The following is a 24,250-nucleotide window of genomic DNA, read 5'->3' as shown; positions in this document are numbered from 1 at the left end:
TCTGGTTTTAATGTATCTTACAACATGTCTTTAAGTAGCCTACACACAATAGAACTTTTATTGTCAGTTTACACTGAAATTCATTTTGCGTCATTAAATTTACACACAGATTAAACACACAGTGACACATGTGACACTTTTCGTAGACGTACAAAACACATTAAACAGTCATGATTATTATATATATCACATTATATCCTCTGGATTCAGATCTCAGGTACCAGCACACTGATTTTGGTTTAGCAACAGGATAGACAGATGTATAAAAGAAGTCTTCAGCATGTTGCGTTTAAACTGAGACTCTTAATCGCCTGTTAGGGGGCAGAAGTTGGGACCCTTATAATAAAGTGTTACCATCTATTCTCATAAGAAATTAAACAAAGAAAGTGTCGGATTTACGTGCAAAAATAATCAAAACATTTGAAAACAATTTGTAGATAGAGAAGGAGGCGTGTCGTTACGTCATTACGCCTGTCAAAGGAGTCGCCCGTATTTGGTTGCAGCTTCCGCATCATGGCGTGCATGTCGCGCGTGTGGCAGCGGGGCTCCGGGCTTGCCGCGCGGCTCCGACAGCAGCACTGTGCGTGCAGTTTGGCGGGTTTTTCAGTAAGACACTACAGCACCAAGACGGCTCCTCACATACCCGGCATGGAGTACCAGGTGAGCTGCGTTACAGTCAGTCCCACCTGTCTTTACACCGGCCGCTAGCGAGCTAGTTAGCCAACAGCGCTAGTTTGACAAGTTTATCACAAAACTCTGGAGTTATTGCACAAAAACATGGCTGACAGCACCACAGGAGACTACAGCAACTTTATCTGGCGTTGTTAGTGGAGGAGTATAATTATAAACTGGTAAATTAGCTGTTTGTCGCTGAGGCTATAAAAGTTAGTGCGGACAGAGCGGCACACTGGCAGCTGTACAGTACCGACTGTTATACTGCCACACTGACGGGCTCAACGCCAGAGTACAGCCAGGTTGCTTAACAACACGTGGTCTAATCATCTTCTTTGATGCCATATTTGAGAGTTTGACCTTTGCTAGTTTCACTTCGTGTTGCTTTTTGTCTCATACGGCTTGTGTGTTATCTTTTAACTAACAGAAGTGAAGCTGATATTATCTTGAGAGCCACACTAACAAACATAAAGCTGTCAGGACAGTCACAGGAGACCGATTTATCTTCCCTTGTAACAGTTAATACAAGTGATCAAGTCCATATAAGTGCATCACAATTGCATCAGTCAGTTCGACTCAGCCTATACTCAGTAAAATATGTTATGCAAACCACATTAAAGGGAAAATCCACTGTAAAGCAAACAGTACATTGGGTTATTCTAAGAATTTTGAAGAGAAAGGTCAATTGGCTTTATATGCTTTATTCTGTTGCATACTTCTGTCAAAGTTCAGTATGTCCCAATTTGGTCAAAGTTCAGAACAGAAATGATTCCTGCTGTGTTGCCAGAGCCCTAAAATTGAAGAAGAAATGGTATTATAAGAAAGTTTTCCAGAAACATCACCAGTGGGATGTCCTTGCTGCAGCAGGGTGGGGTCAGAGGGGTGTGTCTGTGATGAAGGTGGATGAGAGCATACCTGCTATAAAACGTGATGCAGCAGCACTGTCAGGCAGGAATAGTGACTTGGAGGCCTGACAGAAATGGTAAGCTGAAAGACCTTTTATTTAATGCGGGAGGCTGATGGAGATACTTTATCTAATGGGTTTTATTGAAATGAAAATGTGTTGGGTAAAGTCATCATCATAGCTTCTGTCATAGTGTCTCAGTGCAGCTGTTCTATTAATCACTGTCTATGGAGCAGCTCCAATATTTGTTTGGGTGACTCTAAAGTTTGTCTAATTGCTTAAATGACAGGGCTGGTGATATTCTGTGGTTTCTTATTTTTCTCAAATATCACAAAAAGACCAAAACCAACAATGTGTTAGTCTCTCTCAGGCCCTGTTTACACTTGGCATTAACATGCATCTTGAGTAGCCACTTGTGATCGGATCTCACTTCCCCGCTCTATATGCAAATAAACACGAACATCATTTCCGTCCGCAAAGACCATATAGAAAATAGAGGACGTCAGTTGAGTAGGCGCTCCTTCAATGTGGTCCAGGACGCATTGTGTTTACACTGCTAAACGAATGTGGCCACATGCGGCCCAGACCACCCACGAATGTGGTCTGAGTGATCGAATCTCAGTCTGTCTTCAATGCGTCTTGGGTGCGTTCACACCTGTATTTAGAGCTGTCCACTTGTGATGGGATTACCTGAGACGGATGTTAATACCATGTGTAAACAGGGTCTCAGTACTACCTAGCCTCCTGTCTGTGGCTCCCAGCCCCAGCTGCATCAGTTCCTACCGAAGACATGAATCTTTGAAAAGTTTCATTACAAAAAAGGCTCAGTAATTCCCAGAAAACAGCTGGTCATTGTAGTTTAAGCAAACATTACTCAAACAGGAGGTAATGGTGCATTTGTTGGGGACTATTTTCAACTGCAGATTAATCCACATTTGGTGCTTGATTGCAGGAGTTCCCAAACTATGTCTTTGCAGGAGTGTAAAGAAGAATGCAGCACAGACTGCTTCATGTTCAATGTCATTACTGGAAAAATAACCTATAATAGCCCATCAAGTTAAACGATCATAATTCAGCTGTTTTTGCCAAATCACATTGTCTCCTCTCGGTCTAGTAGCAAATGTTCCGGGGCCTGAGACTGGTCCACGGCTTGCAGGTTGGGAACCTCTGCTAATAGAAAAAATCTAGAATATCACCAACTTATCCTTTAGTGACATACTTGAAACTGAGTGTGAAAAGATGAACAAGTTGAAACGTGCTAAATAAAACTGAGCTTGCTGTTATTATAGAAATAACATGACACTGACATAACCTGTCTGAAAATTAAAGTGAAAACTGCTCATCCTGAATTCCCCGAACACAAGTCCAAAACCCAACAATGTTCAGTTTAGTGATAGAAAGCAGCAAATCCTATTAAAGATAAATTATCGATTAATCAACTGATTGTTTTATCACAGTGGATTTTCTCTTTATTTTCCCTTTTCTCTCTATCTTTTGACATTAGCTGACTAAGTCATTCATCTCATCAAGTGATGTATAAGAGCTGGACTTCAATCTGTGAATCAATACAAGTGGCTGTCAGTGATGAGACCCTGACTCTTCTTCTTCATCTGTTGCTCTGCTGACTGAAGAAGTTACCTGCATAGTTCATTCCATGGTTGACTTGTTTGTTACTCTTTGCTTTTTTTGCTGCAGGATGCCATTTGCACTCTGAACACACTACAGACTAATGCCAGCGCTCTGGATCAGGTACGCCAAGAGCGGAGCCACCCTCAGCTGCAGCTCCAGGCCATGAGAGGCTTCCTGGAACGAGCCGGACTCACAGTGAGTCAGTTACAGCAGCTCACGCAGAGCACGTTTGACACACACAGTGATGACATTACAGTGTTTTTGTTGTCTCTTGTGATACTTTGAGTACTCATTACCTTTAGTCTTATCTGACGTGTGTGTGTGTGTGTGTGTGTGTGTGTGTGTGTGTGTGTCAAAGGTGGAAGAACTAGATCATCTCAATATCATTCATGTGACCGGGACAAAGGGCAAGGTGAGCTGACTGCTGTGTTGTATGTAACATTTTAAAGGCTCAGTTAGTAGTTTTTTGAGCATAAGTCACACACAGATGCATTCACATATAGAACTGAAGATGGATATAAGTGGGGATAAAACAGCTTTTTGTGTTTGTTGACATTCAGATTCAGACAGCCTGTTCTTTTTTTTAATATCGAGCTCCAAGCTAACATTATGCAAGCCCTGACAGAAGGTCATGCAAACATGTTTTCAAACGCGCGTCCGTTCATTGAAGGAAGCAGTGAAACTATTGTGACAGCGGTATCAAGGTGTCCTCTTCAAGTGCTTGTGTTCATTTTTCAGGGGTCAACATGTGCGTTCACAGAGCAGATTCTGAGAAGTTATGGCTTCCGCACAGGATTTTACAGGTAAAATAGCAGCATATTAATAATATTTCCACTGTTTGATACAGAGGCATGACATTGCCAGTACACGGGCTTTATGCTTTTTGTTTTGTAGAAACCAGAGACAGCGTTTCCCAATCCTAATGTAAAAAATGTAGGTTAACTACCATTGGCTGAGTTCCAGTTAGCTGTGCTGCTTCTTATATAGCAATAAGAGTGGGGAAACTCGCTTCAATGAATCTGTATCAGCTAATAATCAAACTAAACTTCATATTTCCACACTCTTCCACTTTAAGTGTTGCTTAGTAGGTGATTCTAAAACAGAGTCCCTGGTACTCTGCTTAATTATGCTTAATTATAAGCCAGTACAGTATGTGCTGTTCAGAACAGAGGTGCGAGAGAGAAAGTTGTCTGACAACATTTTTTTTCATGGAACTTTAGCCTTTATGTAATGGTGTGATAATATTGAGGGAGATGAGGAAACAGTGAAAGAGAGAGAGAGGGGGGGGGGGGGGGGGGTTGATGACATGCAACCACTTCAACTCTCTAGTATTGGTCCATTGAACACATAGGCCCTGTTTACACCTGGTATTAACATCCGTCTCAGGTGATCCCATCACAAGTGGACAGCTCTAAATACAGGTGTAAATGCAACCAAGACGCATTGAGGACAGATTGAGATCCAATCACTCAGACCACATTCAGAGTAGGTCTGGGCCGCATGTGGCCACGTTCATTTAACAATGCTCATAGTTAGGGCTGAGCAGCATATTCATATTTTGTCATTAATCATCTCATTGTAATAACACAGTGATTTTGTCAACTTTAAAATAAAGATAATCCTTAGACATAAATCTCCTTCAATGAATTTTTAAATACTCAACAATATCAGCTGAAATTGACAGTTACAGTTCATTCTAATGTCTAACAGATTCTGGAAGGGTCTTCTTGTTTTTATGCTTTAATTTTCCACATCACCCAGCTGTACCCTGCACATCCAGCACAACATATTAACATATTACCATGTTTTCTAGGTATGTTAGTATATTTTTGTACTACTATATGTGTATTTCTATATGGATATGGCTGGAATGACAAATACATTTGAAACTTGAACTTGAACCTGAAACTGTCCTGGAGGCACAGTCACACAGTGAAGTCTAGTGTATGAGTGTATGCCCTCAACAGCACTTCTAATAATTCATTTTGATCAGCTTGATTAGTTTGATCATCCAATAAAGATTACAGAGAGTAACTGCAGGTAAAAACAGAAGTATTTGGAGTAGCCTGAACACAACAAGCAGCTGCAGGAGGAAAGATTATTGAAGCATATTTTCTAGGAAATGATTGTGTTTGTGTGTGTGTGTTTTAAATGTCATGTATTATTACATATTCATACAAAAATGATCAAATTTGCCACATCAGATTGAAGATATGACATTTATTACATGGACCTGCAAGTGTAATAACATAAATATATAGGTATAAGTAACAAAGTTAACATGTGCAGTATGTTTTTGACCTCAGCAGACTCGTTGTGATGTTTCTGTCTTGGTTGCAGTTCCCCACATTTGGTACAAGTCAGGGAGAGGATTCGAATCAACGGACAACCAATTGGGAAAGAGCTCTTCACTAAATACTTCTGGCAGGTTTATGGACGGCTGGATGAAACTAAGGTGGGTCCATGTAGCAAAGCAGAGATGTATATGTTTAAAACACAGCCAGTTCTCCGTGTTAACTGTACCTGTTGTTGCTAACCATGGCTATTCATTTACTTCACTCGGGGGAGACGGTTCAGTGGATTAACCTTTGTCTAACAGTAATGGCAGGCATACCGAGCTTGATTTCTGTGGCATTTTAGTCACTCGTGCATCCTGAGAACTCCCCTCAGCTGTGTATTATCAGTGTCACAGGTTGTAATTGAGTCGAGTACAAAATGAGACCCCTCATGTCAGGATGAGCGTGACCCTCATGTGACAGCATGCTTGGGTCACATTACTAGCATTCAGCTGTTAGACTTCTTAAATATTTCAGACACTTTGATGGACACTCTTTAAAAACACACTTACAAAGTGTAGCGTAGAGAAGTGATGTCACAGAGACAATCAGAGAATCTTGCTCAATCACTGTATTTATTTTAACTGTAACTCAAGACAGTACATTTGAGCAGATAAAATGTAGTTCACTCTGAAGTCATTGGAAGTGTGTGATGAGTAAAGTTTTAGCTCAGTAATCGGCGCAGTCGTCTTCAAGACCTCCTTCGTACAGTAGTTTATTCATGAACACTTATTGTAACATTTTAATTTTCTAAAATTAAAAGTGTAATAAAAACAAAAACAGGATTTTTAAGCCTCTTTCCACTTTCATTCGAATACAAATAATTTTGCTGCCTCAACAAATACAGATACAAATACAAATACTGGGATCTCTGCACATCCCTAGTTTATACCAAATAGAAATAAGAAAAAAGGAAAAACAATAGTGCCAAATTTCATGAAAACTATCTGTTTCTGTTTGGCACTGCAAGTACATTTTCTGACATACGTTAAGTTCAAAATGTCCCGTTAACTTGGTTGTCAGATATCTGGAACACTTCAACTCTCAATGTCCATTCACATGTAGATATTTTCTGTATTGAAAAGCTTTGGACATACAGACCAAAAATCTAAATAATTTCAAATCCAGCACACTAGATGAAAGTTCTGAGATCATGATTTTTGAAAACACAGGAAAAACATAATTGAAGCTTTTGTATTTACTGGTGTGTGTTATTTGATAGAAATTTTGATGCAGAGTGATGCAGTCATTTTCTTCCTTCTCTTTGACCTCTACAGGAAGCCCATGGAGGGACAATGCCAGCTTACTTCCGTTTCCTCACCATCTTGGCCTTCCATGTCTTTCTTCAGGAGAAGGTTCGCTATGGACATCATACATGACAGCTGCTAGATAGGTGGCATAAGCTCTAGATTCACTATTAGGCAATAAAACAGTCATACAGCTCAACATACACTGCAAAGTTCCAGTCTGGCCTGTAGTTGTTGAGATGTCTTGCTCTGGATCAGCATGTAGGATCGATCGACCAACGAGGCTCACTACATTTTAACATTTTATTTCTTTACTTACTTTCTTGCCTTCAATCTAAACAACTTCTTTTTTCCAGGTGGATTTAGCTGTGATTGAAGTTGGAATTGGTGGAGCATACGACTGTACTAACATTATACGGTAAGATTCTCCTTTTAAAGGTCGACTCTAATGCAAAGCTGCTGTCAGTTGTAATTGACTCACTCAGTCTGGAAATAATCAACTAGAATTTGATGTTCTGTACACTCTTGATCACAAATTTTGTTCATTTATTTTCCCTTAAATGGCCTAAGTTTCAGAACTGACTTCTGTCTGTAAACGAGGAGCATTAATATGTTGCAAAGTAGAGAATGAAGACTAGTTTAGTTCTGATGTCTGAAGACCATTACCCACTTTTAGGACAGAATGATTTATGTTTTCCTAAGTGGATATCGAGTGTTGATGATTAAATGTGAGGCCGTCTACAATTGTTCATAAGTATCTACAGAAACAGCATGATGATCCTGGGTCAGTTTTCTCATTCTGCTGCACAAACTGTCAGATCAGATCATCCAGTGAACACTCTGCTCTCCAACATACCGTTTCCTTGTTGAACTCTGGCCACAGTCCAAAGCTCCTCTGACCACTGGACTGGGTGCAGTGATGCGTATCAAATGTTCTTGTCTTTTGGCAAGCACCGCTTTGCATTCAGTAACTGCACTTTATTGTTTTATCTGTGAATGTCAGTAGATCTTCACAACAGAAACTAGTGTGAACTCAGGAGGGAAATTATCTTCTTACCCTAAAGTGACTGATGTACTGTCATCATAATGTTTCTAATACATAATGTTATTACAGCTTTATCCATGTTGTAATATAACTTTATCGATGTTCTTGTGTCAACAGGAGGCCATGGGTGTGTGGCATCTCCTCTCTTGGTATAGACCACACTCAGATTCTTGGAGACACCATTGAAAAGATCGCCTGGCAAAAAGGAGGCATCTTTAAGGTGTGTTACTATAGAGAAATATGTCGAGTCATTGTGATCTAAACTGAACTACATGTCCACTTACTATCTTTCTGTAGAGCTTTCGGTTTGTCAATGGATGGCGTGTGTTTGGTTGTCATGGAGATGGAGATTAGGGGGTTTTTGAGTTAATTTTGATGTAGCCAGGATTTTGAGTAAAGCCGAACCGCATCTCCATGACAACTGAGCAAACTCCATCTGCTGATAAAAGCCATTAGATGTGGTTGAAAGCTCCAGGAAAAACAAGTAAGTGGACCTTGAGTTAAGTTTGTTTTTTTTGTTTAGTCAAACCATTTCCAAAGTCAAGACTGACCTTTGACTGTCAGTTGCAAGTGATGCTGTATACCTGAATTCAGACTTGGTGGACATTGATGTTCTTTTAAGTTAAAACCGCTTGTTGTTACATTGTTGGTACATTTCTACTTCTAAACTGTTCTGTCATCTCATTGGCTGTTTATGGTGTGCGTATGATTTCAGACAGGGGTTCCTGCCTTCACAGTCAAACAGCCAGAAGATGCAATGGCTGTGCTGAAGGACCGGGCCAAAGAGAGGAGAGTAAGTTTAGTAACCATTCAGACTAACTGATGTAATCTTCTCAGACAGGGATTGCTCAGTGAAATGTACCTGTGTCAATACTTGTCTCTTCAAATGTCTCCTTCAGCTGCTCACTTTTCTTCATTACAATCTAACTTGTTGTTGTAGTGTCCTCTGTGGGTGTGTCCAGAGCTGGAGAGCTACCAGGCAGACTGTGGACCTTTACATCTGGGCCTGGCAGGGCAGCACCAGCGCTCCAATGCCTCCCTGGCCCTCCAGCTGAGTCACAGTTGGCTGCAGAGAAGATGTTTACCAGGTGGGACAGGGGTGGTTAACTAACATTTGGACTGAATGTCAGTGACAAGAAGAATATAATAAATGTATTTAAGACATTTTGGACATAAATTTTGTATGCAATGCTGTGCTAATTTTGGGCAAAACACAGCCTGAAAGCTTTTCTCAACATGCACCTTGTGCAAATTTGACTGCAATTTAAAGGTAGTAGTAGAGACAGTGCTAAATGCTAAAATTCACCATCTAGTCACTAGTAACTGTGTCTGTTTGCTGTTCGGTGCTGAGCAGGTAGTGTACAGTGGCTTTTTAGAGCTTTTTCTCTGAGAACAGCTGCCTGCTGTGGCTGAAAAAGACGCTATGAAAGCACTGAGAGTGAACCACAAGAATAAAGTTGCAGCCAGACAGCTAAATAATTAACTGAAACTCCCTCTAAAGCTCTGTAAAACTGAGGGGAGCTGCAGAGTCAGGTGATAAGTCACACACATTTGATACAATATTGTTATAAAAATATTGATTATAGCCACTTTAAGAGCATAAATGTATCCCATATCATCTCTAATGCTCAGAGAAAATAAATACAGTTTAATTAACCACAAAACACTGTGAGTGTGCACATTTCTAAGTTGTTGATTAGATTCTTCTCATGCCAGATCAGTGCAGGACAATAAGGGAAAAACACCACCTTATACAAACACAGTTATACCAGGTGCAAAATATCACACGTGCACACACTCTCTATTCTTTCTGTAAATGTCGTCATATCTGAAAAAAGCCACAGTGTACACCTACCTGTATGTCTGAATGAGAAAAAGCCTTCATTTTACCAGATACAGTAATGTAATTTATTCCATGAAAAGGCCTGAAAGCTGTCGCTGTTCTCACCACAGCCTGTCCTCTCTCAACAGATGAAAGCTTTCCTTCCACCAGTGTTAAGAGCACAGGTGTACTTCCAGCAACATCCTTCAAGCCCAGCCCCATCATGGTGAAAGGTCAGTCCTGAAGACGAAACACAGTAAAGTGCTTCAAATGTTAGAGAACCATGATACTGCTGGTAGTTGTGATACTTATGAAGTAGATTTTGTGAAGTTATCAGGCTTAATGTGACATCACAGAGTGTGGTTTTCTGTTTTTCTGCTGTGGTGTCAGGGCTGGCAGACACAGAGTGGCCTGGTAGGAATCAGACTCTGAAACACGGACCTGTCACCTACTTCCTGGATGGAGCTCATACCATGCGCAGTATGCAGGCCTGTGTACACTGGTTCAAAGAGACTGCTGCCCAGCATGAAAGGAAAGCAAGGTGAACATCACTCGCTAATGACATGACACTCAACCATCAAGCAACTTAATGTGACATTGTATATACGTTGAGTAGTTTTACCATGTCTGTGTCATATCTATTTACTCTGCAATTTTAATAATGAGTTTTTTATATACTGTAAGTAGCCTAGTAGTTCAACAGATGTATATTAACACATTTCTCGAGAACCGCTCATCCAAACAACTTCACACTCATCACTGCACTTCCCTGAGTCTTCAGCAATACACCTACCATGTGTACCAAGTCGATTGGATGAACAATTGTCGAGATACACAACACACATACATACAGAGATTCCTTTCTTTATAGTTAGATGGCACCTCTCGCCCAACAAGACCACATGTTTTAAATGTTAGCTCAGCACAACATGTAACATGTTTTTTACGTGAGGCTGTACCCCTGCTGCCCCATCATCCACATTGGTTGTAGGCTGATGTGAGCCTGGCTAAATGGAAATCAGGCCATTTGGTTGTTTGTGATAAAGCACCTCCATGAGGCTTGATAACTGCTGCTCTGTGCTTTCTCCAACATTTCAGACGTCTGCTCACAGAATGATAATAGTATAAAACCTTGTTTTTGTTGCAGTGGACCTGTGGCCAGAGTCTTGCTGTTCAATGCCACTGGAGAGAGAGACTCAGCAGCCATGCTTAAACTACTGGTGGTGAGTATAATGTAACTACCTTCTGCCAGTGGCTTCACAGCTATTAAGCAGGATACTTACATTTGTTGCTGAAAGGACCAGTGTGTAGGATTTAGTGGCATCTAGTGGTGAGGTTGCAGATTGCAACCAAATGAATACACCCCCCTCACCCTCCCCTTTCAAGCATGTAGGAGAACCTATGGTGGCTGTGAAACTCCCGAAAAACGCAAAAGGCCTTCTCTAGAGCCAGTGTTTGGTTTGTCCGTTCTGGGCTACTGTAGAAACATGGCCGTGCAACATGGTGGGCTCCGTGGAAGAGGAACTGCTACCTATGTAGATGTGAAAGGCTCATTCTAAGGTAACAAAATGCAATGATTCTTACTGTCAGGTGATTATACACTAATGAAAACATACTTATGAATATCATATTCCCTTTCTGCTAGATGCCACTAAATTCTACATACTGGACCTTTACAACAAGTGACCAGTATGTAAAACTTTGCAGATTCAGCACTAAAAATGAATGAATAAGCAAAAATATGGTGGGCTGTTTTCAAGCATAGATGAGCTGGGCAGTTGCCTGGGGTGCCAAAGATGTATATCCCAAGATTAGACTCAAGTTAAGATCACAACAAGGACACAAGTGTGCATATTAAGGCACTCAATGACAGACTAGGCTACAGTATGCGTTGAATGATAACATGACACAGACCTGCAGTGGAGTTAAGTTGAAATAAACTAAAATATCATTGATACTTGACCATGAAAAGATCAGTGGCGCAGGTGCAGAAGCATGTGATCTGATGGCCACTCCTACAGTTAGCCCTAAATGGATGAAGACAAGTCTGTTTTACCTAGTTTGGGCATTAATGCTGGACTGACTCTTGTGTTGCTTGTTAAGTAATATGGTGCTTTTCTACTTTGTGTTGTGTTCCTTTTCAGCCGTGTCATTTTGACTTTGCTGTGTTCTGCCCAAACATCACTGAAGCCATCGCTTCTTGTAATGCAGGTGAGATCATCGGGCCTGTTGCCTACTGAAAATGATAATGGACCATGCCAGTTGTTTTGCACATTTTCTCCTATGAACTACAAATCAAATGCTTTTTCCATGACTGTTAATTTTCCGAGGCATACTATAGTATTTATTTATTTCCTACCTCTAGACAGACAGTGGTTCAAGTTTATTTAAAGGAATTTTGAGAAATGTGTGCATTTGCATTCCTTTCAAGAGGATGGATGTCACCCTCATGTCTGTGGGTCAAGTACTGGAGTCAGGGCATGGTTAGCTTAGCATAACGACTGGAAACAGGAGGAACAGCTAGCTAGCCTGGCTCTATCTAAAGATCCAAACACTTTGTATCTTGGTTGTTGGATGCAAACATAAGTATAAAGTGCTGTTGATGTCGATCTTGATACTGTATCTTGCTTTTGTTTTACAAAAAAAAATTAATCAGTGAACTTTGTTACCTCTCAGACCAGCAGAACTTCAACGTCTCAGTTGAGAACATGTTGACTCGCTGCTTGGACAACGAGAGGAGCTGGCGTCTCCACAACAGCACGGGGGACAACGAAGGCACACAGCTGCTGATCGAGGACAGTCTACCTCTGGTCCCTGAAAAGAAAGCAGACACCTTGGTCTTCCCCTGCATCCTTAGCGCCCTCCAGTGGATCACCCAGGGCAGGGATTCAGTGCTGGCAGACCCAGCCGAGAGAGTCCTAGCAGTGAAACCCAGCATCATGGCCAAAGCTGCTCCCCTCTGCGATGTAGCCGAGATCCACGTCCTCATCACCGGAAGCCTGCACCTGGTGGGAGGAGTACTCAAACACCTCGACCCAGCTTCCTCCAAGTAAATGGAGTGTGAATTTGTGAATTCAAAATGTTTCTAGGCAGGTGTTCTGCTTACAAACACGTTTTCCTTTGTGGGAGAATTCTAATTTCTGCCAGTATAGATGAGGTTTTTGTGCTACTAGCTTTTCAGGCAGTGGTAGTAGTTGTTTACCAGAGAGGGATTAGCTGCACCCAGTACTGTCAGCTTCTCTACTGTGGCTGATGCTAGGAGCCAGCTAGTTTGGACCAAGGCAGCGGCAGGCCTCACATCGGCCCCAGCATCACCCAGAGCCTTATGGACGACCGCACAAATGTGCCGAGCTCATGCCTTTAGTCTTACTTGAAGCCAAATGTGTTTACATGAACTGCAGTGGTGTACATTCATGTACCATAATGTGAGCTGAACTAGCTAAACTGATATTATGTGCGCTTCAGTAATCACTGATGCCGCCTGACAGTTATTATATACTTTCTTATTTCTACAAAAAGCTGTTGGCAACAAAAGTGCTACATGGACTACATGGACTTCTGTGTTTATTTTGGTTTTTACTTGTGCATTTGGAACACTTGAATATTACCTTTCACAGTCTTTTTTAAAATGAAAGCCTCTTTCTATGCTTTCTTCTTTTATTTCGTCCATATTCAACAATGTGCTTCACACACATGGCCCACTCATCTCTTTGTGTAAATATTCTAACACTAGTGTTAGCAACAGATAAATTCATGGAACTGTTTGAACTGTCTGTGTAATTTGAATTGTAATTATAGTAATATTTAAATGGTCCTTAATTTAAACTGGCACTATCTGGCTGTAAATCATACAGTTTGTATTTATGTCTGTATATTGGTGAAAGAAAAGGTATAAAATATACTGCTGGGTCTTATCTGTTTGGAGAGACATCATGGAAACAGGTCATCAGCTCCACAGGTGGCTCAGACTCACCCTGTAGCCTCAAATGACTTTTAGATTTAATATCACTATAAAAAAGTACGCTCTTTTTTTCAATGTTCATGTGGACCCATAATGACACAAAATGCACCTAATTTGTACCTGTCACTTGTAAGTAGCAAAGATGAAATCTGCTCACATCTTAAATATGAGTCAATTAAAAATATGATATGGAAAGATATGGGAATTGTGTCGAGCATTTGTAATATTTCTTTGTCTCTTTTGTAAAACTAAAATGTAAATGGATGTGTTTTATGAATATAGACAATCCTTGTCTATTAATTGTGATCAACCTATCAATTTTTGGAGAATATGTCCCCAGTAGGGCATCATCATCCTCATCAGTGGTGGAGGGAGTCAAATAGGCAGCACAAGCATGCACTAACACAGATCCTCATGAGTGGACACTGAAGATCACAATACTTGCTTCTGTATGGGAATTTCTAGTAATGTGTGAGTTACTAAACAGCACAGAGACACTGTTATGTTTGTTGACCTGAACTTGGGCAGGATTTGGAATAAAAATCCACCCAGGACTGACTCAGACCAGCCCACTGAAACCCACTTGAAGATCAGACCACCCATACAGCCTGTGTCACTTTGTTAGAATTATGTAGTTAAAAAGATATTTGATTTCTTAGATTAACTCATTATTTGTGGATTAATTCATGAATTAGAACGCCTGTATAGTGTTATACAATGATGAATATATTGATATAAAGTATAATGTTATAATTGATATGTACAGTGTCAGATCAGATTCTATGGTGGATTAATAACACCTTTTCATACAAAACAGACCGCTACAGCTTAACTACACAAATCACATTCTCATAAATGACCATATAACTGAGTCAAGACAAACAAATAATATTACATCGATAACATGAACATTAATAGGAAAGGTAGCTGGTATTTATCACAGGTGTACTTGCATTGTAACCGGTATTTCAATTTTTCACATTCTAACTATTAAACATCATGGATATATAACGAGGGAAGAAAATACTTTATGAAAACACATGCCCCTGCCACTCAGTCAGACGTATGACGTAGGACGTACGGCGTGCAGACGCGTCAGTGACGTGGTAAATCCAGGGCGCCCTGCTGCTGGCGGTGAGTTTAAAGAGTCTCGGTTGGAGGGCTGCAGTGAAAACAGTCACGTACTCAATGTGTGCTTCTCTCCACACATTACACATTAAGGTTTGAACAGAAGGAGATGCCAGAAGACAGGTATGGTTGAGAATGTTTTTATACTTTGTAAATGTAAAACAGTAATCCGAGCGCCTAAAGTTAACTTTAACAAGTCATCCATGTGAAACTGAGCCAACACTATCGAGTTAGCTGGCTCGGTTGTGTCCCAGTTGAAGAACTACCATTTATCTCTCAAGCTAGTTTTAGGTGAAGTGCAAGTTTGTAACGTTAGTCGTGTAATAAGCAATAACTGCGTGTGTAGTCGCTGTCTAGACCTGCTATAGTGTGAAACTCAGCTAATAATAATCGATACCGCGCTTTCTCGTCAGTCAGGCCTTCGTTCGTTCTACCTATGCTTCCTTCCTGCTTCAATAAACAATAAAGTAACTATGGAAAATGTGCATAAACAGTCGCTGTTACTCTGCACTCATGTATGGCTGGAAACAGAAGTGACAGAGTAGTTATATTTTCTTTAGCAGTTAGAATTGGCGCGGTCACCCCGCTGCTGGCTGCAGCAATATGGCGGGCAGAGAGGTTCTTTTCTCAAAGCGTCGCAAACCAATCTTATTCTGAGCTGCTGTTACATAACGACAGGAACAAGTGTTGTGTGTCGCCTTGTCAACATTTTTATATTTGAGAGGGTTTGATTAGTTCGTCCTTCCATCCAGCATGCCACTGCAGGACCTGCCCTGCCTGAGTCTCCAGGGCTCCATGTTGTCCCAGTCCAAGAGGGTCAACAAACGCAAGACCCGAGGCTGTCTGGGTGAGGGTCTGGACACTGAGTGCACCCCAACAGAGCTCATCCAGCAGTGGTCACCTCCACACAAGCACCAACGCATCATCACAAAGGGGAAAGAGAACGACAGCAACCAGTTTGTTCTGGCCAGGCGGTCGAGGAGGAAGAAAGAATCCACTTCAGGTAGGAAACATCTGTCTGACCTCCTGTACAGGTGTGGTGTTGTTTGTAGCTGTGATAAACCGTCATTCTTTGCTCTTTTTTTTTTTTTTCATTCATTACAGGCATTTCATGGGACCACCTTCCAGATGAGCTGCTTCTCAGGATCCTCTTCTACCTCCCTCTGCATGACCTCCTCAGGATGTCTGTAGTTTGCAAGCGCTGGCACCGCTTAGTGTGAGTGTCCAATCACCAGCATGCATTTTCAGAGAGTGACACAGGGGTGAAACGTTCATCCTTAACTCACTTTATCCTGATTTACTGCTGTTCCACAGTTTCTATTACATTTGCACCCAATTTCACCCAGTTACATAATTATTTTTTATGCTGTCACAGGCCCCAAAATGATCGACTTGCACATGGTGTTGTTGTGTTTTTTGTTTTCTCTCTCTTCCTCAATGACACCAACCCGCATGTGTTTCTGTCCCAGGTTTGATGAGACTCTGTGGCACAGCGTGGATCTGGAGGGGTTGACCCACATGGGTCCAGCTCTGCAGCAGGTGCTGAAGACCGGAGTCCGCAGGCTGCGCTGCCCTCGCTCATTCGTGGAAGATCTGCACTTCACAGGCACAGGGTGAGTCCAGCAGTTAGTGGTGCTTCATCTGGGCAAGTAACAGGTTAATTTTCTTGTCAACAAATCCCATGAAAAGACGATACATCTTCTTCCTCTGTGCCATAGAGTTCCATTGTTGTTAAAACATCATTAAGCTGCACTGGATGACATGTTCCTTCATCACCATGAACACACACAATAGTTTATTTCAACTCAATCCCACACACACACACACACCATCCTGCTGCCAGAAATCCTCACTATAACACCAAATATAGATGAATCCACTGCTGAAAATAGTCCCCAACAAATGCACTATTTACTCCTATTTCAGTAACATTTCTTAAAATCTACAGTGAGCAGCTGTTTTTTAGGAGTGCAGTGATGTAAAATTGTATTACTCATGTAGTGTTTTTCCTTTTGTTCAGCACACTGCAGATAACTGAACTGGACCTGTCCAGCTCCATCATCCCCACCTCAGCTCTGGAGAGCATCATCTGTCGCTGCAGGCTGCTGGAGTGTCTGAGCCTGGAGGGCCTGCAGCTCTCAGACACCATCATCAGGTCAGTTCTCAGCTCTCCTCATCCACTGCCAGAGAACAAGCATCTATTCCCTGACAATCCTCACTGTTGTCTATCATACACCACACTCCTCAATGCATCTGTAAAATATTATATTGAAGCATGATTAAAATCTTTATATCTCTCCTGTTAAATATTTGGAGAAGTTATGTAAAAGCTGTAGTGAGTGAAGGTTTCAGCTGCCAGCAAACTGACTCAGCTGTAGTTAATTATTGATTCTGTGAGTGAGAGAAAAGACAAATCTTTGCTTCCTGGTTGATATGTTCTCTACATACTATGATGTAGAGTACAAATACAGGCCTTACAGTTAATTTATACAAAATAATTACAATTAAAATCACAACATTGGTCAGAAAATCTCTAGAGATGTTCCTGAAATGGTTCAGCCCCATGACCAACTGTCAAACACATACAGTGATTTAACAAGGGATGGACCCAAACCAATATTAAACTAAATTATTAAAGACCACAGTATTGATGAGCTCTGACGTTACCGGTTCTGCTCTCAGTATTGGAGACATCAAGAAAATAGATTTGCTATTTATTTAGGCTACATAAACATTATCTTGCACCGTTTATATCTCACCAACTGCGTTTCCAATTTACAATAAGATTAAGACATTCGTCTGTCATGTTTTTTCCCAATCCAGAAGAGAGATGGCTTTCTCTGGGTTTTGGCATCATTTCTGGCCGTGCCTCTCCTCTGTTCTGTGTCAATGTTTGAGAGCTGGGCTCAACTCCTACACACCCAAAAAAAAAGATAACGTTAAAAGATAACATTTACTTGAGTTGACAACAGCTACACATGTTACTGTAAGTGCAATAAAAACCTTTGAGTAAAAAGCCTGTAAGAGTACTTTATCAAAACAGAATAAGTGCAGAACAAAAAGATATTTTCATCTACTCTGTCCAGTCTCCCATCACCACCACCGGCATGTTTGACACAACCACAGCACACTAGTTAGGCTAACAGCTAATTGTCTGTATGTAGCCAACCTGTAACTTGTATAACTGGTCGTGTAAATGATTGAATCTCATCATTGTGGGTTACTGTGTTTGCTACTTCAGGTGTGTGCATGCTAGTGATCTGTTTTTATATGCTCCTCTTTTCTTATTTGATTTCTTTTGTCCTCTGTCTCTCTCAGCTCTCTGGCTAAGAATCCACAGCTGCTGCAGCTCAACCTGAGCGGCTGCTCCGGCTTCTCTGCTCCCGCTCTGAGTGAGCTGCTCAAATCCTGCTCCAGGTCTGCTGCTCACTTCTCTTCATGTCAAAACAAACAGTCGCTGGTGTTCTACATCCTCCATCTCTGCACATTTTACTAATGCTCTGCGTGTGTGTTTTCCCGTGCAGAATAGAGCAGCTGAACATATCATGGTGCGACTTCAACAATAATCATGTGAAGAGCGTTGTCAGTAACGTGAGCTCCAGCGTTACTCACCTCAACCTCAGCGGCTACAGAGAGAGCCTCACACTGGACGGTGAGTGAGAGGTGTCGGAGGCTGAGGGTTTACAGTCGCTGTCTGTTGTGAACAGAGCTACTCTACATTCATCTTGTCCTCATAAGTGTTGTTTCTCTCTACAGATGTGAAGGTGCTGGTGGCGAGATGCCCCCATATTCAGACTCTAGATTTAAGGTAAGATTGTGTTACACTTCACTCTGTTTCACAGAGAGTATCTGAGATGCTTTAGAAATCAACAACATTACACTTTATAAATTTAGATTTCATAGAAGCTAAAAATTAGCACCATGATGTCTATATGTCTAATATTTGTCACCATGGCAACCAAAAGTATTTGTTTTGGTGCTTGCGGTGCGGTGGGAGAGAGGCCACTCTGCATCATGAGGGAAGGCTGGCACACACCGGCCGGCCTTCTTGCATTTTGTTCGCTCTGAGTTGGAATTGGTTCTATAGAACCGGTGGATTAACTAAAGTACTGCACTGTCTATCTTCTCTACTGGGATTTGTGTATTTTTGTCTCATGATCTATACTGCAGCCAGCCACCGGGAGAGATGGAGATGTCTCGCCTTCACTTCTTGACAAGAGAGAGAATATAGACGGAGAGAGGAGATGCTCTCCGTAGCTGTATATCTCTCATTTTTAGTTATGCTAGCAGCAAAGCGCTGGGGATAACAATGTCAGTCCACCATTGTGATCCAGACAGAAATATCTTAACAACTATTGGATGGATCGCCATCAAAATGTAAACACACATTCATGGTGCCCAGAGGATGAATCCCACTGACTCTAATCCTGACTGTTTCTCTAGCGCCACCAGCAGGTCAAAGTTTTCACTCATGTTGTGAAATATCATTGATGGATTGACAAACAGAGGATGTATACAAATGACGCTACATCTAGCACCACCATGAGGTTGACATTTTAGTTCTTAGTCAAATCTCTCAACAGCTGTTGCTGTTTATTTTGTAGAGACGAGGCCTTTTTAGTTCATTGATTTGATTTTCCTGCCCTCTATCAACCTGATATCCAGCAGCAGCAGGCAGCTGATTTCAGTGCTCTGATAGAAACACACTGTACACTACCTGCAAACACAGTTAGCTACTAGCTGATGAACATAGTGGAGCATTTAGAAGCTCTAGAGGGGAATATTTCTCAGGTGTTTGAGACAAAACGGCACTAAAAGAAGAGTGAATATTGGACATATTTAAGTGGACACAAATACAACTCTAACTGAACACTAATGTTGCTCTGTGACTACTATATGTGTGTGAATAAGCAGCTGTTTTTAACAACTTGATAAGGAAATCAGTGTTTTTGTTTTCTGATTGTTTTGCTGCCCCCAAAGTGGCCAAAACCAACCAATCAATGAATGCATGTTGAAGCTCTCAGTATTGACCCTGGTTCCTCTGTGTTACAGTGACAGCACTCTGCTGATGGCTGACTGCTTCCCTGTCCTCGCACAACTGAAATATCTGCTGCATCTGTCCTTGAGTCGCTGCTATCACATTCATCTCGCTGCCCTCACGTAAGTCCCCACCCCCTCGTCGCCGCTGCTGTCCCTGCTGCTGCTGTTACCTTGAGTGGCGAAAACCTAACCGCAGTTATGTTGCAGTGACCTCGGGAAGACGTTCCCCATGCTGTGCCTGCTGGACGTGTACGGCCTCGTACAGGACAGCCACCTGCCCGCTCTGAAGAAGGAAACTCCTCGCATCAGCATCAACTCCAGGCCTTTCTCCAGCATCGCCCGGCCCACGCCCGCCAGCGTGCTCGTCGGCTGCTTCAGTGACCGCGTCATGTGGAACAGACCGTGTCGACTGAGAATCAAGTTGTAAGCGTGTTTTTTTTTTTTTTTTTTTTTTTTTTTTTTAAAGATGGAGCTAGTTTAATCCTGCAGTATTTTGACACACAGGGAGTCTGGCCTGGTGTGCAGGGATGGAGCCTTGTTTCAGTGTTTCTTGCTGCTACAGAAGATGCTTTTAGTGTTAGCTAGCATGACGGCTGTGCGATATGACCAAAATCTCATATCTCAATATAGGTAATATCATATCCAGATAACAATACCTATCACACTATAGCACATTTCTGTAAATCCAATGAATAGTTTATATCAAATGACCAAATGGAAAGGCCTCTTATTACATTTGGAATTATACACTCAACAAATAAAAGGTACCTACTCATATTTGATGATTTTTCTCCTTTTATTTAGAAGCTTGGAGCATGATTCTAGATGTAAAACAGGTTAGGAGACCGATCTGCAGCATCATTTGTAAAGTACGTTGCAGTTGTTTGGTCCGTGTCAGACTTTTCATACCCAAACTACATCCATATGACAGAAGTAGCCCCGCATTTATGTACAAGCTCCTGGTTTTGTCTTGGCTGGCCAGAGGCCTTCTCCTGTTCTGTGTTACGTTTACTCTCCTCCATGTTTGTTCGTGTCGCCTTCATGCAAATTTCCCGCCTGCACCCCGTGCCCTGCGGAAGATGTTTTTCTGCCATACATAATATATATGGTCATATCGCACAGCCCTGGCTGGCATTAATGGTACCAAAGGTCATAGTGGACCTTAAGTACTGAACATGCAAGCTTGTAGAGAATTGTAATACTTTTTTTAAAAAAATAGGAAACTTGAATGTTGAATCCAGTTCTCGTTGGAATGTGTTAACAGAAACTTTTTTTAATGGGTTATTGAATCTGTTTTAGGTTCAAATAATGTGTTAATTTAAAATATTTTGTAAGGGAAAGATGGTTGAAAAGCTCAATGGATGTTTTAGGATGTCTAAAAAATGTTTAGGACAGTTCATTCTTTATAAAATGTAATCAGATGGTAATGTGTCCTGTTGACAGCTGTAATAATGCCCTCGTGTAAAGTTTGAATCAGTGCAGAGGTTTTAATGTGAAATGATGGATCTGGATCAGGTGTGGATGTTTCTGTTGAGCCACACTGTTGCTAAAGAGACACTACTTCACTACTGTAATAACTGGACCAGGTTGACATCAGTGTGCATTTGACTTCTCTCCAACTGGACACCAGTTGCTTTTTACAAGCTCATTATCACAGTTTGCATGTCTGTGTGCAGATGTGCTCTATATTACCATTTCATTCAGATGTCAGAGACTGAACTTTTATGGAACATGAATTTTGTACTTTTTTGTATTTTTCCCTTCTGAGTCTTTAAAGTAAACCACTGAATACACAAACAGTTCTTTGTGTCTGAGCTTTGTTTGTCTGTAACACTTTAGTTATTTATCAAAATGAGATAGAATATGAAAGTTAGTGTCAGCTAGCAGGTATGTTTACCATGTTCATTAGCAATGATAGTTTGACAGAAAAAAATCTTAATAGCTTTCAGCCACATCTGTGTCTCGTGTGTGTACAGTAGGTATTATGATGGATTGCGTTGAAGGGTCGTCAGTTTTTGTTGTAGCAATGATTGTGGCTGTGCATAGTATGTATGTACATGTAAATAGATATGTATACTTTACAGCAATTTGCATTTAAAATGAATTACACATGACATGATGTTTAACTACTTTGGCACAGTGGTTGAGCTAAGTGTGAATATCAGCATGCTAACAAGCTCACAAACAAAGACAGTTATGATATACTGATGTTCAGCAGGTATGTTTACCATGTTCATTTGAGTTTAGCATGTTAGCATACTAACATTTGCTACTTAGCACTAACCACAAACTACAGCTGAGGCTGATGGGAACATCGTTGGTTTTGCAGGTATTTGGTCATAAACCACAGTCCTGGTAAACTGACATTTTGACTTGATGATGGAGCTAGATGAAACATCAGTAGGATTCATCCTTTGTGGAAACATGAATGTACACAAAATTTCATGGCAAATAATCCAGTCCTAGAGCCACATCACTGGCATGGCTAAAAACTAAAAGACTAACAAGCCAAAAGCAACAATTAAAGCTATTAGAACATTTAACTGCTCATAAACTGACTTCCACTGATCTATATGAAACTTCCTACCTAGCATGATGGCTAACTGAATCCTAGCATGATGGCTAACTGAATCCACTCATAAAGCATCATTGTGATGATTTAATGTTTTAGAGTGAAGGAAAAGTTCAGGTGTAATAACATTAACAATGGCTCCATCCAAGTGTCCCAGTACCAGGGTCCTGAAACTGGAGCAGCTAAATGGAATTCAGCCATCATTCATTTTATTAGTTACACCTGTGATTTTTCTGCTGTCATACGTCAACATGTTGGCTTCATTCAGTTAATTCACTTCAGTATAATATACAGGTGATTGGTGCACATGACCGGCAACCTTTATAAAGATATTTCACATATATATATTATATATACAGTATATAACAAAACTGAGTATCTATAAACTATAGATGACACTTTGAATTTAGTAGAATTTAGCAAAGTTGTGTAAAAGCGAATTCTGCGTGTCGTGTTAAAATATAGATATCAAAGTTGTTAAGATCTTCTCATGTGACTTGAAGAGAAAGTGAATAAGCGCATTTCCCAAAATCTCACACTATTCATTATGTCTATCCACTGTACTGTAGATAACAAAGAACCAGTAATGAGTTAAAATAACCACACACACACACACACTTCTTTTCCACAGCCCTTTATCTGATTCAAAAACAAAACATCCTAACATAGTGACACAGTATTTTCCACCTTTGGCACACTGCATATTACAATTTCCTGATCATTATGTAAACTCGTCTTCAAAAAGAACAAACACCTCCTGGTTCAGAGTCCATGGCGGTGAGGTGTTACAAGGTGCACCAACAATATTCTACGGTGTTATACAAGAGACCACCTTGATTTTTTATTAAATACATAAAATCATTACGACTACTTCACTGTGTCCTCTTCATCATTTCATCATCACCAACCCGCATTGTTTGTTGTTGTCGTAGTGTCAAGTGGCTTTACTGGTGAAAAATCATTTGTATCAGTTTATATTCAAGAGGTAATGCATGCTGAAATGTGTTTTTTAAGCTGCAAACTAAATTATATGATTGTACTGTGATGAAACACATCAACACTGGTGTTAATATTGACATTGACACCAATAAAAAAAAAATCAGTATTTGATGGGCTGAAAATGGCTCAACACACCATCTACTGTTTTAAGTCAGCCCTGAACCTTGCAAGGCCAATGCTGACATAGAGTTGACCATTCGGGACGTCATGAAATTAATATTAAAAAAAAAAAACCAACGTTAACACGCTAACAGCTATGTATTGACACCAGGGTTCCAGGTCCATGGTTGTCCCGTAGAATTGGGCTACTTTTGATGTGTTGCTGCAGGTTGAATGCAAATTACATAACTATCTATAAATAAAAATCTGCATTTGAAATGAAATTATTCATTTATACCCAAATCCTACCAAACTGACTCCAGATCAGCATGTACACACACACACGCGCACACACACACACACACACAACGTGCTATACACTAAACACACACACACACACTGGCACATTAAACATTCATGGTGTTACTTTATGGATATTAGAATACATTTGGCAATGATAGCAATGCTGCTAGACTTTAAAAGCAGTGTATATGGTTTGGCAGAGGCATATTTTGAGTTCTGGCATTAGGCTGGTTTTGATTGGCCATTGTGCTGCTTTTGTCACACAGACCTGGCAACCCTGACTGACACTCCCCCACAGACACAGACCGACGCACACCGGAGAGCCTCTCATAGAGCCGCTAGCTCAGCTACAACACAGACGCCACACAGAAACTTTTACAAAAGGGCCATGAATGTGCTTCTAGTGACTGTCAAAGCTCCAGCGGACTCTCTGTGTTTCCAGCATGGACACAGAGAGTCTGACAGCAGCTGCTCATAGCTGGTTAGCTCTGAC

At 41.0% G+C, this 24,250-nt stretch overlaps 2 protein-coding genes across 2 annotated transcripts; both read left to right on the top strand.

Moving 5' to 3' along the window:
* Positions 1 to 480: 480 nt before the first annotated feature.
* On the top strand, positions 481 to 13,815 carry LOC121885298 (folylpolyglutamate synthase, mitochondrial-like). The gene is made up of 15 exons (XM_042394621.1): positions 481 to 660; positions 3,272 to 3,400; positions 3,564 to 3,617; positions 3,944 to 4,008; positions 5,546 to 5,660; positions 6,819 to 6,896; positions 7,145 to 7,206; positions 7,951 to 8,053; positions 8,549 to 8,626; positions 8,774 to 8,921; positions 9,805 to 9,888; positions 10,046 to 10,196; positions 10,803 to 10,878; positions 11,800 to 11,866; positions 12,332 to 13,815. The coding sequence occupies exons 1-15, from the start codon at positions 514 to 516 to the stop codon at positions 12,706 to 12,708; spliced, it is 1,734 nt and encodes a 577-aa protein (XP_042250555.1). The 5' UTR covers positions 481 to 513; the 3' UTR covers positions 12,709 to 13,815.
* A 911-nt stretch (positions 13,816 to 14,726) lies between these two features.
* On the top strand, positions 14,727 to 21,583 carry skp2 (S-phase kinase-associated protein 2, E3 ubiquitin protein ligase). Its single transcript, XM_042394622.1, has 10 exons — positions 14,727 to 14,867; positions 15,497 to 15,747; positions 15,849 to 15,960; positions 16,214 to 16,357; positions 16,765 to 16,899; positions 18,063 to 18,161; positions 18,269 to 18,396; positions 18,501 to 18,552; positions 19,797 to 19,904; positions 19,992 to 21,583. The coding sequence occupies exons 1-10, from the start codon at positions 14,854 to 14,856 to the stop codon at positions 20,209 to 20,211; spliced, it is 1,263 nt and encodes a 420-aa protein (XP_042250556.1). The 5' UTR covers positions 14,727 to 14,853; the 3' UTR covers positions 20,212 to 21,583.
* Positions 21,584 to 24,250: the final 2,667 nt, after the last annotated feature.

This window comes from Thunnus maccoyii, chromosome 19, assembly GCF_910596095.1.
Source record: "Thunnus maccoyii chromosome 19, fThuMac1.1, whole genome shotgun sequence".
In the NCBI taxonomy this organism is placed as follows: Eukaryota; Metazoa; Chordata; class Actinopteri; order Scombriformes; family Scombridae; genus Thunnus; species Thunnus maccoyii.
This window is presented reverse-complemented; position numbering and strand designations above follow the sequence as displayed.